This window comes from Ooceraea biroi, chromosome 1 (assembly GCF_003672135.1).
Source record: "Ooceraea biroi isolate clonal line C1 chromosome 1, Obir_v5.4, whole genome shotgun sequence".
Lineage (NCBI taxonomy): Eukaryota > Metazoa > Arthropoda > Insecta > Hymenoptera > Formicidae > Ooceraea > Ooceraea biroi.
In genome coordinates, this window is record NC_039506.1 from 3575246 (window position 1) to 3593821 (window position 18576).

Consider the following 18576-nt stretch of genomic DNA (forward strand, 5'->3'; position numbering starts at 1 on the left):
AAATTTTGTTTTTCGATTTTTCGCTAATTTCAAACATTGCAAAACTGAATGAAAGTTAAATATCTCAAATAAAATTAACGTGTAGAATACTTCATCTAACTAGACATTTTTGAAACATATCACCAAACTTATCGTGTATCATTAAATTAAAAAAAAAATTAATTATCAATAGAACAAAAAATCCTAAATATAAATATCGTAACATTTAAATGATTGAATATCCTCAGTCTTTCATCTAGCATCAACGGGTCTGTATAGTGTAAGTAGGTTGCATCGCTCGTCAAAAATTATAAATCTTAACAATTTATAAACTATAAAGTTTTATTGATGGCTAACACATCCCGCATCATCATGTTTCTGAGTGTCCACAAGGCATTCACCACATTTCCATGATTACCAACACCGTTGCCCAGCCATTCGGCAGGCAGCTTTGTCACATCGGGGATTTGTGTATTATCCGGATTGGCGTTCATTTGCTTATCCCAATTTGATATGTAACGGTTCTCTACGTTTAATCCTTCGATGTACCTATAAATGAGAAAAGGAGTAATATATTATTAATATATTATTAATTAGATTATTATTAATGAATTAAATTTTTGACAAAATGCGGAATATGTTACCTCAAATAAGCATCCGAATGTAATACGCGACTGGGTCTCGGCGGCACTGCAACGAACAGTGGTTCCGGTTGCTTAGCAGCAGGCAAGTTGCTGGTTTGAGTTGCGGCAGCTGAAGTTTCTGAAATGTTTTCTTTTCTTATTCATATCGCGGTTACGAAATTTGTTGTACTAGTGCTAATTACCTGTTTCCATTGGTGGTAATACCGTGGGCCCTTTTGAAGGCATGTAGTTTCTACAAGAATGTAATAACATGTATCACGTCGTTTAGACAACAAGAGGTAAAATTCACAAGAACGATTCCTACCTGCTTCTTTCGGAAGGTGGTATTATACGTCCGTGGGATTTAAGAATGTGCACCTCTTTAACGTGTCTCGCGAGTCTCTGTACACTCGGAAACGGTGGAACGGACTTCTTCGTTCGACCACAACCGCGCCATTGACACTGATACTCAACATCTGTGGATACAATTTAATCATAAATATTAATTGCAATGGTGGCCCTTTGCATCGACGGTCCTTTTGTCCGTACTCACCGCTAGGAGCATTTACAAAGGATGATTGCACGTGACCATTTTGTTCCGCGATGCAATGATCGATGCAATCGGTCATGTCTTCGAATTGCCAGTCGCAATTGTCCCAACAGCACTCGTACACCACATCTTGCATGGAATTCGTGTTCACCGAAGTGGTCTTTAGCTGGCCACCATCCTCGTTCATCTTGATGGCCCGTTCTTCCCAGGCTTGCTTCTCTCCTGCCGGCAGCTTCCGCCACTGAAACGAAAGTCGTTTTACGTTTTGCATCATCAATGTTCGTCATGTTACTCGCGATCGATGGTAAACAGTTGGCAAAACCACAAAATGGAGATGGCTCGACGAACTGTTTTAGATGATGGCTACTCTCTCCTTTTGCAAAAGTTTCCACATTAAAGCAGATGACATTTATACATCAAGCATGATAACGCTAAACGGATAAATTAATGCAGAATTTATAAAAGCTCATATACATTCCAGGATGTAAATTAGATACAAATATAGATTAGACCTTTACGATTCGCACGCAAGACTTCTACATTATTTATGGGAAAAAGAGAGTAGCCATTGAGATATAACATAATTCGTTTGGATAAAGGATCAAGTATGCTGAATAATGTTCTAACGGCACGTATGTAAAATGATATCTCTCCTCTAATCTTTATGTCTAATTTTTTTGGCTCATTAGGAGAAGATGTTAGATGATCAGCGTTTACATAGTTCAACAAATTTGATGCTCGAACGTAGACAACAATGTATGAGAAAATTTATTCTGCATACATTCCTTCATCAAAGGTCCATTATAACGAACTGAAAAATCAACAGTGAAAAAGAAATAAATACCTCGTTGCCAACAATTCTGCTAATCTCTCCGAAGGACGATTCAGGATTGTTTTGTGTAATCTGCGTTCGCATTTTACTCGAATACAAAATATAGCCCGTAACTAATTTCTTACCCGTCGTTTTCTAAACAGAAGAAAAAACCACAAATTATAATGTTACCGTCTCTCATCGTGTGAACGAGTATTGCCTTTCATATCTCTCAACGGTGATAACATCAAATTGTCGACCTATTGTTAAGACAAGTGGTGTATCAAACGGTGCAAAAAAAACGAAAAGAGGTATATATATATGTATATATATATATATGCTGGCATATTTCTCTAAATAAAAAGAAAGTAAAATAAAGAAAATATGACATGTGACAAAATAGTTGATAAAATTAAAAAGTAAATGGTCACGGTAAAGCCTACCTTCTTAGTCGACACAGGTGTTTGAGTATTGGAGAGCACCGGTTGAGCTTCCGTAGATCCAACGGATGGTGGACCACCAGCATCCATGCTGTCTTCCCCAACTCCTACTCCTACTCCCACTCCTAATCCTACCCCCATGCTTAGTACATCGGGTTCCAGCTTCGGTAATAATGGTGACGCTTCCTACACCATTTATGTTTACGTTACCTTCGTTATCCCTTACTACCCATTGCGATACATCATTTCTTCGAGTAGCAAAAGTCAAAGTCATGTACAATTATAAAATGATGCCATCTTTCTTTCCGCACTCGTTCAGAGAAAGCTATGCACGGTACGCACTCCCAGTTAATAATTTTGCTACACTCACTGTACACCTAGTCTGTCCACTGAGTGCGACACAATATCCATTTTTCTTGTCGGTGTATATGCATGCGCGACACATACTGTGCGCACGCATACATAGACACGACATGTACGTCTATCTTAATTTCAACTTTTAATGCAAACAGATTAGTGAGACGTATAATTTATAAACGAACTCTTCATCTTTACATTAGTTGGGTTAGAATGACATGGAAGCAAGATCTGTCGGTGGTGTTTTAGGTATATATAGTATATATAACATTAGCGATAAACCCAACAGGTGCTCTGATTGAAAAATTGTCGGATACTGCTCGATACACAAATACTAACACATAATTACACATAATCAGAACAGAAACAAAAACGAATATGCCGGCATAGATCGAAAACATGCGTGTAGATGCATTCTGTCGATATAAGAAAGAACTATCTGTATCACACGCAATAATGCCATCAGTTGGATTAATGGAAACAACATGTTACTCTTTTCTTTGTTTTTTTTTAAGTAATAGGAATATTGGATCTTTGCAATTCAATTTTCATTATGTCAGCTTGCGTGTGATCTCGAGAAAACGTGCGACTTGTTCCTCTTATTATTAAGAAGAAGATATAACATCTCGTGATTAGTAATTACCATTTCAAATTGAGCTGAGCTGGGCGTGACGGACTTGACTTGATTTTGCGTCTGAGCCACATCGCTCGAAACCTATAACACACACATGACATGCAAAGCAAATAACTTGACAGTTAGTCGCGTAGATTGAGAGCTAGAACTTATCCCTGTATCGGCAATTTTGAATTGAATAATTGTAATATATGTTCGCTCGTATGTTAGTTAACGTAACTTCATTCTCGTGCGTACCTTGGCTGGATTAATAGGCCTTCGGAAAAAATAGATCTCATCCTCGGTAACTGCTGAGGAATGGTTAAACTTTTTTAAACCTTCCTGGCCAAGTTTCTTCATCAAATTCTTAGTCTCGTCGTACAATGATTCACAAATGTAAATATCGTCCTCAGGGATTTCCGTAGGTCTACCTATAATCGCGCGTGACGAGTCATATTGTTTTAGTAATTCTCCCTTTATTTTATTTTATTTTTTTATATGCGGATCGTGCATCAAAGACAAAATACTTACTACATATGTACTCTCCGTAATCAAGAACGGCACTCTTTCCAACAATAGCTACAATGGGATGAGTACCGTCCACAGTGGATAAGAACAATTCTTGCTTATAAAATAATTTCGTAGGTGTATGTGGCACTTCTGTAGGCATCAATAACCATGGGCCTTTGAAATAACATTTCCCGCTACGAGAACACACCCGACACGTTACATCACACGCGGTAAATATTTAAAAGTAAATAAATAATATAAAGGCGTTAATGCAAATCTGGTGCTTACTCTTTGGTCGACCATATAGCGTCGATTTGTGCTATCTGCTGCCTGCCCCCGTCTGTCGCTACGTAAACGAAATCACCTGTTTTCACAGATCCCACACACGTGTTGTACTGCTCGTAATATGTATTCTCGGTATCCTCTGGATTATATAGTATCACATTCTGCACGATTGAAAGTATATTAAATAGTTTAATTAATTGAAATCGTGTAATTTGGAGGAAGAAATGTTGATACTTCAAATGAGACACTCTACTCACAGGCCTTTCCTTTTCCATGAGTTTTTCTCCCTCCTCTAGCTCAGCGATCTCTTCTTTGTGCTTCTCCAAGCGTTCTTTATACACAGAGATTACTCGTTTTGGTTCTAACGGTTTCTCTCTCGGAAGTAATTTCAAGTGATCCGGATCGAAATTCCAGACCTTGATTTTCTTAAAGGCCCTGGCTTTCGTGGAGTAGCGCGACTCGCACACGTAGACGTCTTTCTCCAAGAATCCTTCGGGCTGCATTCGGAAGTAATCTTTTACACTTAAGACGCAACATCTGCCTGCTACCTTCGCCAGAGGTACCGCCACGTGGGCGTCGCTCTTAAATAATTCCTTGTCTAAAAATTTTCGCGATGCCACGTGATAAGTCTCGCTCGGTCTGTAAAATAAATTCCCGTACAACATCTGCTGAGATTCCGCGTTAGTCCAGAGCCTTTCTATGAGAACGACACTGTATTCCATGCCCCTCTCGATGGGCTCAATGTATGCAAAGTCACCGGCTCTATACACTTCTTGATTGAAACTCATGGATCCTCCGTTATCGCTATTATTTGTATCCGTATTTGTATTTGTTTCAGGATCCTACAATAATAAGTTTATATTGAGTCACAGAGCAAACAGTAATATAAAATTTTTCATCAATTTGAAAAATCAATTTGTATGAACGTTTAAACAAAAGAAAATTCAATTTACTTTTGTCTCGTTTCCATCGCAACTTTCATCTTCATTAGGTAGATTTAACTCCTGTTGTTGTTTTATTCTCTTAAGCTCCGCAACCTGGGCAGACAGATCGAGGAGGGTGTAATTCAGCGCAGGCGAATGCAACAGGTCCCCTGCACGCGTTACCTCGTCGCGAGTACGTAAAAAAAATGCTTGTAATTCGACGCTATCCTCAAACGGTTGCGAGTCGGTGCGCGATAATCTCCGTGCTCTCTCCAGGCACGTAAACACATCCTCTTGAAAACGATCTAACCTTTTGTAAACTCCCCGATCCAATCTTCTTTTAATCAGATCCAATGACAATCCTCGCACTCTATTTGTCGACAAAAAGTGATATTTATCATGTTACTAGATATATTTTAAATCGATGACACAACTTCCTAAATGATAAAAATTTGAAAGTTACTCATACTTTTTTCCATCAACAATATCGTGTTCCGGAAGCTCTGCCATAGAGTCGGAGTAACACCTTCCTTCTTCATCTTGATGATTATAGAGCGCAGTAAATATTGTTGCCAATATCTCCTGAACGGCAGCCGATACATCGGGAACACTTTCGTCATCCTCACTCAGTTGTAGCTTACTTTGCAATACTAGTCTTTGAAGTATTAAAGCATCCTAAAATGGTTGGGCACATTGTCAATTAAGTCTCTCGACGTCAATATCAGACATTGCACTTTTGCATTTTAGCAATTTTGATCAGAATTTTGTCAAGCACGATATCAATAAAAGTGTCCAACAACTAATACTTATTCATTTACTTCTGTGTCGTTCTTCTTTTTTTTTCGTATGTGTTCATCTAAGTCCCTGTCCCTATATAGACGTATAAAACACGGTCGAACTTTAGACGAGCGTTGTGCTGTGTTATTGTTTAATATATTCTGGTCGCTTTGTACAAACATTATTGATTTACAATGATACGTGCAATAAAATTTGCGATAAAAAATTCGAAAGTATCTTGGACAATAAATCTTGTCGGCAAGAACACGATAAAAATGTACAAATTGATAGTAAGGTTAATACATGTAAATATCACATGCGCGATCAATACACATCAACCATTTTTTTCGTAGATTTGTGTGATAGCGTGTGTTGCAATGCATATTTCACAAATGCAAAGCATTTTAATGAAAAAAGATTGATACGACGGACTTAAGCAAACAACGGACTCCAAGAGGAAGCCTCACGTAACCTCGAAACTTGGAGCGTAAACAGATTGGACTTTCCATGTTTTACCGCGAAATTTCAATTGAAGCTTCCGCGTGTGCTTGATTGGTTTAGAAGCAGATTTCATATCACGAAGAAATTTGTTCTTCATAATACGAAATTCTTATTAATTTATTTCTATTAAAATTGAATGCTATTTTCTTAAAACAAAACTTTAAATCGATTTTGTTTAAATTGAATATATATAATATACTTATGCAGTACTTGTATTAAGTATATTATATATATAATATCAAATTATCATAATTGTGTTGCTATGTGAACAATATAGAAGCTGTATGTAGTTATATAATTTCTATATTTTTGGCACGATGAAAAACAATTATTTAAAAATAAATTGTAAATACTTCATGAACTAGATATTATTGAATTTGAATTATTAGTTAATGCACGCGATTTTGACGAGTTTTTTTTCTTAAAAATTTCTACAAAATATTCCATGTAAAAATTTATCTAACTCAGTTATATAACTTACTAAATTTTTGTCACTTTTTGTGTATAATAATTTTGTGTATAAAGAGATATTTTATGCAGTGCATTTTAAAGGTAGATTATCTTAAAATATTAAACGTTTTCATCAAACGTTTTAAAGATAAAACTAAATATAATTTGAAATTGATGAAGGGATCAATGTCATATATGTTGTCAAGTTTTTGATGATTATAAGTTACCTGCTTTTATATAAAAAATGTGAGAAAAATCTTCTTATAAATTATTAATAACTAATAGATTTCTACGATATACGTACATCATTCAGTAAACAATGTATGTATATATTTATACGCATAAAATGCTTAGGGAAACAAACAATTTAGCTATACAAACCTTGTATATTTGTGAATCCGGCTCATTATATTTGCACGCGTTGTCGAACATTAATATGAAATCGGATACCAGCTCGTCTAAATTGTCATATCCATTGTTCTTCAAGGTGGCAGCTATCTTCTCCATATGTATAGGCTGCTTGATCACTTCGTAATAATCTGGATACTCATTTTTATTTGGCAATTTCATGAAAATTAGAGACAACTGTCTCCCTTTTGCATCGTGATAATCTTTTATAGTGTCATATAAGGTTCGTAATTTTTGTAAGTGAAGCGGTACTACTTTTCTCGGTCTCCTAAATATATGTGTAGAAGGAAAACAGAAAGATAAGGAAAAAGGAACACACAGATGAGTCACACGTTACCTCCTCTTCATCTCTTAGGTAAACTATGACATACCCGACGTTCCTAGTTGGAGTCGACGCAGTCGATTTGGACTTGGGATTATCTGGCAGCGGTCCCAATTCTTTCACCTTATCCATCAAAACTTTCTCCAATGTATTAGCATCTTCATATATCAACGAGCCTTCCTCATTATATTGACGGCAATTGTTAAACATTAACTACGGAATAAGAAGAGGTATTTTTGTGGAATGTCCAGCATTGACTGTCGCGATTGCTAAGAGTCAGGCTAAAAATACCTTAAAATCTTGTATTAGCTCATTTTCACTTTGATATTTTTCCACTTTGATATTGGCTTCAATTGCTAGCATATCTATCGGCTCCGCTATGACTTGATAGTAATCGGGATACAATTTTTTGGAAGGTTTCTCCATAAACATTAACATGGGCTGCCGGCCGTCCTCGCACTGTAAAATACCACAGCGTGCTATAAGTTCGCCGACCAGGTCAGGTGTAATGCATTTTGGAATTACTTACAACGTATTCTATGACACACTTGACCAATGCGTATAATCTCTTCTTTAACGGTATGTTATCTTTGTATTTTCCTCGCGTCAATAAATTCGAAGCACGTTTGATCAGTCTAGGTTGCTGCGAGCTATTCTCCGATTCGCTGTCCGAATCGGAATCCTACGAGTATTAAAAAGTTTTGCATCGACGCATTGCATTGCAAAAATACATAATAATTATTGTAATCAATTATTGCACCCATTTTAGTTTATAACATTCGGAATGTTACCTGATCAAATTCTAGGAGTTCTTGTACTTTCTCTTGCATTATTTTTTGTAATTTAACAGCACACTGTAATAAAATAAAAAAATGTAATTATATCCATAATTATTATAAATTACAACAGCATCTTGGGCTCCTTTAATTTCTTTTGGATTTGTTTAATCGCAAAATCATTACCTTATACAGTCGAGAAGTATGTATGTTATACTTTTTAGCATTTTCAAACATGATATTCATATCTCCTGCTACTTCGCTAACGGTACCGTATTCACCCTTCTAAAAATCATGATTAAACAACGCGTTAGAAAAAGTGTTCAGTGTTTAATATCTTTATCATCATTGCATATAAATAATAATACATACTTTTATCTTTGTACGTATTTGTAATAGAGATATAGGATTCTTAATCATCTTATAGTAATCAGGATACAATCTCTTCGATGGGAGTTTCCAAAAATATTCACTCATCCTTATACCTACACAATATATAATAAATAGTTATCAAAACCATGCATAGATTTTATTCTTATTATTAGTTTTTTTATTATTAATTTATTATTAATTTTTTTATTATTATTAGTAGTAGCCTTATATATTAACGCTTGGACTACCAGCTTATTTTGACTTTGTGATTTTTCATAACGTTAATTTTATTTTTTGCATTAACACGTATTGCGCCAATATTTTATTCTATTTTTATTCAACATTTTTAGTTAATAAACTCGTTCCTGTTTAAATTAAAACCGTCATCCATATATTAGTGACGGAACCAATGAAAAATTAAGCGTCTACCATATGGGTAACGTGGTTATTTTGATTATATCTAACGTCATACCTTGAGTATTAGGAGCTGTCCGAATAGTTTGAAATAGTTGCCATTGTGGATTATCAGCTTCCTCAGTCTCAGCAGGCTCTTCCTCCTCGTCATCGCTTTCCTCATCCTCGTCAGGTAATGCCGCAGTTTGCGCTATGAACGATTGCGCCATGGTGCGACTGCCTCTTTTGCTCCTCGTCGACGGCGCGGTCGTGGCGATCTTAGGTGTGTTACTACCCAATCCGCTATCCTGCCGTTTCGCAGCTGCAGTGATGATCTTCTTCAGAAGTTTAGCGTCTTTATAGATTTGCGAGCCGGGCTCGTTGAACTGACAAGCATTGCGACACATGAGTATTAGATCTTTCTCCATGTCACCGATCGAGCTGTATGCGCCCTCCTGAATCTTTCTCGCGATAGTTTTCAAGTCAATCGGTGTCTCGATCACGTCGTAATACTCGGGATAAAGCTGCGGCACGTTAATGAAATTGTGTAATTAAACGTAGTGAATTTAAGTATAGCAAGCACACTGCGGTTCAATTAAAAAATAAACTGTAAACAACCTTTTTGGATGGTTTGAGCTGAAACACAATGTGAAGAGGCCTGTTATTGTCGATGGGATCAGTCGCTGTCATAACCGCTGCAAATAAGTCCTCAAAAAGCTGCATAGTCTCTTCGTCGAGGTTTATAGAACTTTCAGAAGTATCTTCAGCGTCATCTTGTCTTGTTGCTTTACGAGCCTAAATAAATGTACATTATTTATTACCATTATGCATCACACACAGTACGTAACAATAAAGGATTTGGCTAAGTTGAAATTACCAATCGCCCAACTTTTAGAATGAGTTTTCCTTTAGGTTCCGGATCTTCGTACTCTTCCATAATACGATTTTTAGTATTTACACACAGTTCCCACAGCTCAGTCGCATCTTTATACTCGGGTGAGGTACGCTATAAAAATTGACATGACAAAAATGTTTCTGGCTGATAAGAAATAAGTAACACCGGACATTTATGCTTATTATTTACAAATAAATAGAGCAATGGAGTAATAATATGTTACTTTACCATATAGAAAGCTTTCGCATTATTGACCATAAGTTGTATATCTGCAGCAAGGTCATCCATGTCGCGGTACTCATCCGTCTTTAGCTTCTGTTGCACTTTCAAGAGATCGATGGGATTGGAAACAACTTCGTAGTACCCCGGTTCTTGCCTGCGTTTAGGCACACGTATAAATGCATCGCACAACAAGGATCCGTCCTCCTTCTTCTGATTGCGGAGTACATCATACAATTGTTGGCACAAGTCACTCTGTACAAGATAAAGGCAATTAATGCGTATCCAACATAAACATCTGGGCTTAAACTGTTGCAAGCACATGCAGACCACACACACACACACTACTTTCTCTCTGTCTTACTCACAGGATCTAGTTTTTTCCTTCTCTTCGTTGGTTCAGGTGGTATATCGTCACCATCATCCTCTGTACCGCGACTCGCCACTGAGGACGTTCTACGGCGTTTGTTCATCCTGATGTATCTTAAAAAGTCACAAAGTTATAAATGACAGAGTAATCCCTGGGACAATATCCGGACGAGAGATTTCTGGTGATCGCAAAACTGACACATCGCGTTAGAACCGAAAAAGCTGCTTAGCGGCGAAATAATCGAGGAGACGAATATTGTAAACAAATTTACATGCACATTACACATACATTCTCGTACGTATGCGCGTGTACGTGCATAAAAAGGGTTCTTGAACTAAACGCGAAGCTTATTCGTCGAACCGTGCGCCGTTATTATCAGAGACGTCGGGCTTATCGCGACGGGCAGTGCAGGAACGGGTCCCTCCGACGAGATTCGACCTGCCACACGCACAGACCACGCTCCGCGGCGTTAGGACCCCTCGGCGGATTCCTCGGCACGAGACGTCACGTAGACGAGAGAGCAAACGAGATACACGACTGGCAGCGAAAAAAAATCATGCCGCCATGATAAGTCGCTACTGTGCTTCAAAATCCGGTGGTGCACGCACTGCGTTTCAAACGCGCCGTGAGACACGGCTCCCGTCTCGCTTCCGCCATCGATTCGCGTCTCGTGCCGCCGGTGCGCCAACAGCCGCGGCACGATCCGCGGCGTGGCCGTATTTACGCGCGTCCGGGCACCTACCGCATCTCGACCGGACCACATTCCAACTAGAATTTGCCGCCATATCGAGAACGCGAACGCATCATCCTCGCGGAATACCGAGAACGCCGCCGGCGGCCCCGCTCGAGGGCACACGATTACCACCGTTCTTCCCGGGCTCTCTCACCTGTCCTCGCGCTCTCACGAGAGGATTTTCATTAATGCGCAAACATATAAAATCCCTCGAAAGCGCAACCCAAATGTACTACGCTTTTCATCCGCGTTCCAGGGTGACACACGTCTCTGCCGACGCCATGTTGCAAGCGACCGCTGATACTGTAAAATCTACGCGATCGCTCAGTACGTCGAAATCGGGAAGCTTCACCGCTCGGTCGGTATACAGTTTTTATCGACTGATTCTCGCGAGTTATATCGTTCGGTAATTCGGTTTATTCATATCGGTATGTCAGTTACCAACTTTGTCGGTAAAATATAAGAGAGCAAAACTCTTGAAGTTTTTTAAAAATGATGATACCAATTATGATATCCATAATCAATACTTGCGATAGATGTCAAATATCTTTGTTCATTAATTTTCGCAATAATGTTTTATGTAATTATTTTTTTATACAATTGAGGAGATAAAACAAGAATCTACATGTGTAAGGAATTTAGCACGTATGTACATGGAAATTAGTGACACATAAGTAATTGTTGATTGAGTTTATTGAGAAAACTGTTTATAAAATAACTTTGGTAAGACTGTTAGGAATTTTATATGTTAAGCTTTCTGTAGTTGCCGGACCTCCCATATATTCCAATAAGTTTTAAACTTATGTTGAAAAAAAAGACACAAGTAAATTTTGTGTTTTAGTCTAAATTAATGACTACACATATAGAAACCATTTACTTGAAAACGTAAATATTCTATACCTAAAAAGTTAGTAATCTATAGAATTCGAAGTTTCAGGTATTGATCACTTAACATATAATCTTCTTTATATGTTACTCGTTTAAGAAACACCGCGATTCTCTTATAAAATTGCTCCAAATGTGAAAAAATTCGTCTTGGACATTTTGAGTTTCATTGCTCGTTTTAATTTCCTGCAGAATGTGCTTTATCTCACCAGTGCTCGACATGAAAGAATCTAATAAAGATTTAATAAGAAAATTCTATGTACATTAAACACAAATTAAAAATATGCCATACACATATAAATTAGTTTTGATGTATAACTGGTAAACAAGATATTCGAGCATTATTGGATAAAGTACATTTGATTTTCACGACAGAAAAATCTCGTCATATTCCAACATGACATGCATAATACATACATATATAAATGCTGAAAGAATAAACGAAGGAGAAATTTTACTTCTAATAACGAAGAATCAATGTTCTATGTGACAAGTTAGTCAACTAATTTACACAACTGCTATAATTCCTTTTATCTACAATTTCTGGATGATTGTTGGATATCCTTACTCTAAACTCCGATCCATGCTCACTTATGCTTCGTTCTCACCATCAAGCTGATAATGATAACGTCGAAGAGCAGCTAGACGTAATCTTTCAGTTTCTAAAGCCTGCTCCAATTCTAAGATTCGCACTTGCGCCTCCATCTCCAGTCGCTTAGCTTGATGCAAGCTCAAGTTAGACATATCTAGATCTTCTGTACAATCGAAACGAAACAGTAGCGTTAACAGACGGCATACAACGCAGCATAACATGGTTAAATGCAATTGCAGACCGCCTACCATTTTCCTCGACAAGATGGTTGCAACTCTTAGCAGTTGCTACAACGTTTGCCGTCGCTTGGGTCACTTCTCTCGAAGCTCTCGAGAGTTCAGTCAAATTAGTGCTGTTTCTTTCAGCCTTGACCCTACTGGCAACCACTAATTGCGCGGTAGACGCGGCAATTCCTTGCGAGGCGACGACTAATTGCTCAAATTTACCGTTGCCCGCTACAACTTTATCAGCTGCTTCCCTGTAAAGATAAACGTGCATGTTATGTATGTGTTAACAATATTCGAAGTATACTGCTTATAAATTAATTATACGCTACTTTATACTTACAACAAAAAGTTCGCACCCATAGCAATCGCTTTCGCTGCCGAAATAAGGCCTTCGGACCACTGATGATTGCGTTTGTAAAACTCCGTAGCCGAAGCAGTTCCCTGAACAAGTACAATAGTAATCGGAAATTAAATTCTAATCAATTTCTCGAATATAGTTGTTTATCACTATCTAGTTTACACTAGATATCGATAACGCCGATAGTAAACGTTAACAGATTTGCCATACCCTTCCTTGTTCGACAATTTCTTTCTGCAGCAAGCGAGACTTTTGCACTAACTGTCTTATATATTTCATCAGTTCCGTGCAGGAATCCAAGATCTGTTCGTTCACTTTCAGTTTCAAACCTGAATCTGCTGCGCGAGACTTATCTAACATATCCTATTAAAAACGAATAGCAAGAAAAATGGTTATCGTTTATTTCTTCCATTGTCGTATCTTGGGAAGTAGTACGTTTATCATTAAACACCTGTATTCGTGCAACCGCTTCCTCTATAGCTTTATCCATACTCTGTAACTCATTTTCTACTAAACTTCCAATAATTTCCACATTGTTCTGCGTAGTCGACAATGTATTTACAAGAGACGAAATCTTTTGCAACTGACTTTTGACATTCGCAATTTGTACCACGGTCATTGACGACTTTTCTTTGATATAACTTAACATAATTAAACCTTGCGAGCCTAGTTGTTTACATTCATCGGCAAATCCTACATGTGACGAATATATTATACATATATATATAAAAAAGGCGTTAAAGGTTGTTCAAGTATTCCGAATATAACATGACACATTTTCAAGCCAGCTGATAGATAATGTTAGTTGTTATTATCATGAGTCTTGAAATACTTAAATGATATTGTAAAATTTCTTGCAAATTAACAGTCAAATATCTCAAGCTTATAGACTTCCTGAGGAAACTTACTGTCGGCTAGACCAATATCCGTCGAGGTATTCGAAGTAGATTTTGCATATATCAAATAGAGAGCAAGAAAATATGCACCGTGCACAGCAGTGCGAATTAGTGTTTTCCCTTTCGTTGTATCAGATATATAATTACTGTACGCCTCCTCTAGATCACTTAACGATTTTTCTGTCGGTTCCAATAAACTCCCGAGATAATCGGGTGTACAAGTTAGCGCTGATATCGCTGGATTATCAATCGCGTGCATCGCATGGTGTAAAATAGATTCGGCTTCCGATACAGCGTTCACTGCAACAAATCATTCTCTCTTCTTGCGCGTTCCATGCATGTGGCCGCCTTTCTCTCCTCCCTTCTTTAACGTAAACGTAAAATTGATTACTCACGCACTAAATCGAACAAAGCCGTGTTAGCGTCTGTCTTTATCTGATTGTGGGACCGTTCGGCGTCGATCTCCAAATTCACTATTCGTAAATCCAGCTCCTCCTTCTGCACCAACAAGTCATGAAGGTCTCCTTCCAAAGCAGTTTTTTCAGACGTAATAAAATCTATTTTCGCTAGTAACGCCTGTAATACAATGCATGCGCTTAGTACGTGTACAATGCAATCCCCAACCGTATTAACCAGCTTTCGCTTACCAAATTTTCGGTTTGGACAGCATCAAGCTTCCTCCTTACATCCTCTAAATCTTTTCGCGCTTGCGTTACTCTCTCTGTTTCTTCTTCTACCGATGCCTGTCCCTGTAGCAATTCTTGCAATCGTTCCTCAGCTTTCAACGTGCGACGCTCCGACTGTTCTCGCGATATCTTCAATCCTCCCAGTTCTTTGTCTAGATCAGCTTTCTTTTATTTGCGATAAATGGAAATATACATGAGACAATGGGAACGTGGTGGAATAAATATCTTATCGTGAATATTAAATACATACCTTTCGGATTAGACTGATATGTTCTTCTCTCAGTTTCGAGTAAACGTCCTTGAGCTTTTTAAACTTCTCCTCCAAGACTTCATTTTTTCCTTAAAAAATTGGACAGGTTTATCAAAGAATGTTTATTAATCGAAGTATAGTGATTTTTAATAAATGAAGACAAACGTTTGCAGTTGTAAAGACGCAATGAAATTTACCTTCTACTTCTTGAATTATTCCCGCTATAGTTGTATTTTCCTTCATCAATTTCTGGCAAAGTTGTTTCTCTGTCACGATTTCGTTGCTCTAAAATATTCGCACAATATAACAAAGTTATAGCAACAGACGAAACATTGAATTGTTATAAAGCCGCGTAATAAACTTACTTTAGTAGAAAGAGTTGATTCCACCTCTAGAACGCGATTTCTAAACTCTGCTACTATTTGTTGATGTTCCATCAGCAGACGATTAAATTCCTGCCTTTGACGATTATTTTCTTGGTAAAGGTGATCAATGAGACTGTCTCTGAAAAAGCATGCATTTCTATAAAGACGGAACTAAAAGATTTATACAAATGCCTGTCCTAAGGCGCGTTATATTTAGTTTTGGGAAAGTATAACACACAATTTGTACGTATTACTATCTAAAGAAAATTTAAAGGAATGTCTTAAGAATTATTTAGAAAAGGAAGAAGCTGAAAAAAGACGGCATAAAGAGTGTACTCGCACACCTCTATCGCTAAGTATATCAGTTTCAAAAACTGTTCCGACAATTCTATATTTCCGCTTTTGCATTTTCGTCCCTGACACTTGGCTCCTACAAACGAGACACATTCAAAACCAACATTCACAATTAGATACGTATTACGATCCAAGGAGCTCAGCTGTATTACCAATCAGGGCACTGTTATCATCATCTTGTCCGTCATTGTCTTCCAATTTACATCAAGAAAAACAAAAAAAAAAGCAGAAGATGGGAAAAAATGAATGTGCAATGCCATACCTTTCTACAAGAGCGTCAGGTGATATCGAGCCGTTTCGTGTATTCGTAGAATCTAATTGGTCGCCCGTTAGTGATCCCGTGTCAGACGTGTCAATAAGGTTCTCTATGGCAGTCTCGGCATCTATGGACGCCTCGGGTGGAAGCACCACCATTGGCGTGACGTACGTCCTCAATTCAGATTGTATTAAAAAGTTAGGTGGATTCTGAAATATATTACATCATGACTCATTATCGCGACGCGTTATTAATTATTGATCGACGATTGAAGGTTTCTACCTCGGGCAATGAAGGTATTGCTATCAAATGCTTAAAGTACTGCATATGCTTGATAGTATTATAGAAGCTCTTCAACTCGTGGAACTGCTTCGAGAATCTGTCACGATGTCCGGTTAACGTGTCCGCGGGAAGCGCGCCATGTAGTTTAAACAAAATCTTCACGGAACAATCGTACAGTTGCGAAGCGTCCTGTATGCATGGGATCAAAGGTGCAAGTCGACACTGCCCACACGGTGTCATCGAATTGGATCGTGACAAGTCCAAAGAACCAAAAACTGCAATTTCGTACGGAACTTGAATAAATCAGCCGTGATGTAAAAAAATTTATACCTAAGTATATATGATCGTAACTGGGTAAAACCGTATTTCACATTTTTGAATATACCTGCATGTTGCAAATTCAATATGTCATCCATGTAATCAAACATTTCAACAGACATCTGGAAGCTAAAGAGACAACGAATCATGCATACGTGTATAAACTGAAGTGTCGCCATTTAAAAATTAAATTTGATAAGGAAGCTGCAACTTACTATATGTTGATATCATTTTCTCCAATGGCCTCTAGCTCTTCTGGCGTTACCATCAAGTTTCCAGGTAAGCGCGGATTTCGCTTGTGATAATCTAACTTAGTTATTAATAGTCTTGTGTACAGCTGTATGAGGCGGCCATAGCCCTCTCGAAGATGTTGCCAAAGCTTCCCGATGTCTTCCAATTTACCACGATATCGCTGAGAATCGACGATAACTCTATGATGCCCCTCACGCAACACTTTGTGCAGGACGTGGCAAAATTTCCATGCAACAATTTGATTCTCTTGTAACGGCTGTCTCAACATGTACGTCCAAAAAATGGATCCACTCTTTTCTCGATATGTACCGATAATAGCACCTATTTACTTATAAGGAACTTCCCGTGAACTTGTATCTTAAGTATCTTAAATATTTTAATACATTTTAAATAACTTCCTTAGATATATATTAAATACAATTATGTATTCGTGTACTCTAAACTAAGAAAAGGATACTTCGTACATGTTTCTCCTTTACAGGAGTTTCTGTTGCATTTACAGCCTTCCCAATGCTAATACTCTATAAATACAATAAATAAATAAATATATATTTACTATATTTGTGTAATAAAATATTAAGTTCAGAAAAATGAGCAGACATCAACATGTGCATCTGATTAAAAATTTATCATTGAGTTTCCAAAACTATCTTTCTCCCTCAATATTATTCATGTAATTCTCAATTCATTCAGGATACAAGATAATTGTGTTGTTTTGCAACACACATATATAGTACAATCTCTTAACTTACCAATTGATGAAGCTGCTTATCAGTCAGTGGTATAGTGGTCATGATGATAGCATAATAAACTCACGGAAAGGATATAACGAGCACAAAATAATGAAACTAATTAATAAGCACAAAGAGATAACATGTGTCGTTTTTTAGCTTATATCTGGCTAATATCAGTCATATCAGCTTATATCTGACAGATATAGTGTCACAGTCTCGTATATTATCTATGAAGCTGCAAGTTGAAAATTATTTCCTCATTCGTAAGGCCATTCCTTGAATGGACGATGTTTCGTTACATTATTTACACGCATGAATGAACGCATTCAAGACGCGTAACGTAACCGCTTGCGGGCTTCGCCGCTTGCCCCTAGCACGAGTAACATAAATACCTGAAGTCTTTGGAAGTGCGTGGACTCCGGATTCGGACCAGTCGGTTTCCGTTCGTAACGCAGTTGCGAGAACAGCGAAGGCATGTTCGAACGATGGCACGCGCGAAATGTCGCCTCTCGACCCTGGAAGCGATGCCTCACAAGAATGACAAGTGCATCACCCCGCGAATAAGCGCGACTTCCCTCACGGGTGTTTTGATACTCGATGATTACAGTGCGGATTTATGGGGACGTGACAATGCCGTCCATCGCGCGCGCGATTTATTTCCGCGACGATCGATTTCACCGACTCGGAACTCGAGGGTGCACTCTAGCTGATTCACCGAGTTCCGCTCCGGGCACGTCGACGATTAACGCGACGAATGACTGCGAACGACAGATAACGATATGGCAGGAACCAGCCAGGAACTGTGATAACAAAT

The 18576-nt window shown here is 38.0% G+C and overlaps 2 protein-coding genes across 12 annotated transcripts; both read right to left on the bottom strand.

Annotated features, from left to right (window-relative positions):
- Positions 1-301: 301 nt before the first annotated feature.
- Positions 302-12881, bottom strand: LOC105280410 (protein polybromo-1). 11 transcript variants are annotated; one of them, XM_011340946.3, is made up of 27 exons: positions 12761-12881; positions 10573-10687; positions 10214-10459; positions 9968-10096; positions 9709-9885; positions 9170-9614; positions 8698-8810; positions 8512-8610; positions 8341-8403; positions 8079-8231; positions 7841-8008; positions 7599-7762; positions 7201-7495; positions 5561-5766; positions 5122-5461; positions 4426-5010; positions 4172-4329; positions 3905-4077; positions 3632-3804; positions 3404-3475; positions 2407-2589; positions 1997-2119; positions 1156-1393; positions 928-1078; positions 806-855; positions 624-732; positions 302-528 (listed from the first exon to the last, which is right to left on the bottom strand). In XM_011340946.3, the coding sequence occupies exons 1-27, from the start codon at positions 12775-12777 to the stop codon at positions 312-314; spliced, it is 4962 nt and encodes a 1653-aa protein (XP_011339248.1). In that variant the 5' UTR covers positions 12778-12881; the 3' UTR covers positions 302-311. The 11 variants fall into 11 exon arrangements, with proteins under 11 accessions (XP_011339248.1, XP_011339245.1, XP_026830244.1 ...); XM_011340943.3 differs by having other exon boundaries at positions 624-741; XM_026974443.1 differs by having other exon boundaries at positions 624-741; positions 4172-5010; positions 8082-8231.
- Positions 11983-18562, bottom strand: LOC105280409 (huntingtin-interacting protein 1-related protein). The gene is made up of 18 exons (XM_011340942.3): positions 18155-18562; positions 17781-17997; positions 17486-17549; positions 16992-17349; positions 16844-16905; positions 16459-16733; positions 16183-16385; positions 15567-15705; positions 15399-15486; positions 15202-15290; positions 14913-15116; positions 14661-14841; positions 14278-14565; positions 13821-14062; positions 13580-13732; positions 13352-13452; positions 13033-13262; positions 11983-12947 (listed from the first exon to the last, which is right to left on the bottom strand). The coding sequence occupies exons 2-18, from the start codon at positions 17820-17822 to the stop codon at positions 12784-12786; spliced, it is 2883 nt and encodes a 960-aa protein (XP_011339244.1). The 5' UTR covers positions 17823-17997; positions 18155-18562; the 3' UTR covers positions 11983-12783.
- Between the last annotated feature and the right edge of the window lie 14 nt (positions 18563-18576).

Excerpts from the sequence above, each read along its gene's own strand:
- LOC105280410 (XM_026974164.1), bottom strand. Across the intron at positions 8,404-8,511 it reads ATACTTCTCGACTGTATAAG|TGTGCTGTTAAATTACAAAA; the intron begins GTAATGATTTTG and ends ATTTTATTACAG. Across the intron at positions 7,763-7,840 it reads AGCTAATACAAGATTTTAAG|TTAATGTTTAACAATTGCCG; the intron begins GTATTTTTAGCC and ends CTTATTCCGTAG.
- LOC105280409 (XM_011340942.3), bottom strand. The coding sequence starts at position 17,822 with ATGACCACTATACCACTGACTGATAAGCAGCTTCATCAATTG. Across the intron at positions 15,117-15,201 it reads ATATCAGTCTAATCCGAAAG|AAAGCTGATCTAGACAAAGA; the intron begins GTATGTATTTAA and ends CGCAAATAAAAG. Across the intron at positions 13,733-13,820 it reads AAGCGGTTGCACGAATACAG|GATATGTTAGATAAGTCTCG; the intron begins GTGTTTAATGAT and ends CGTTTTTAATAG.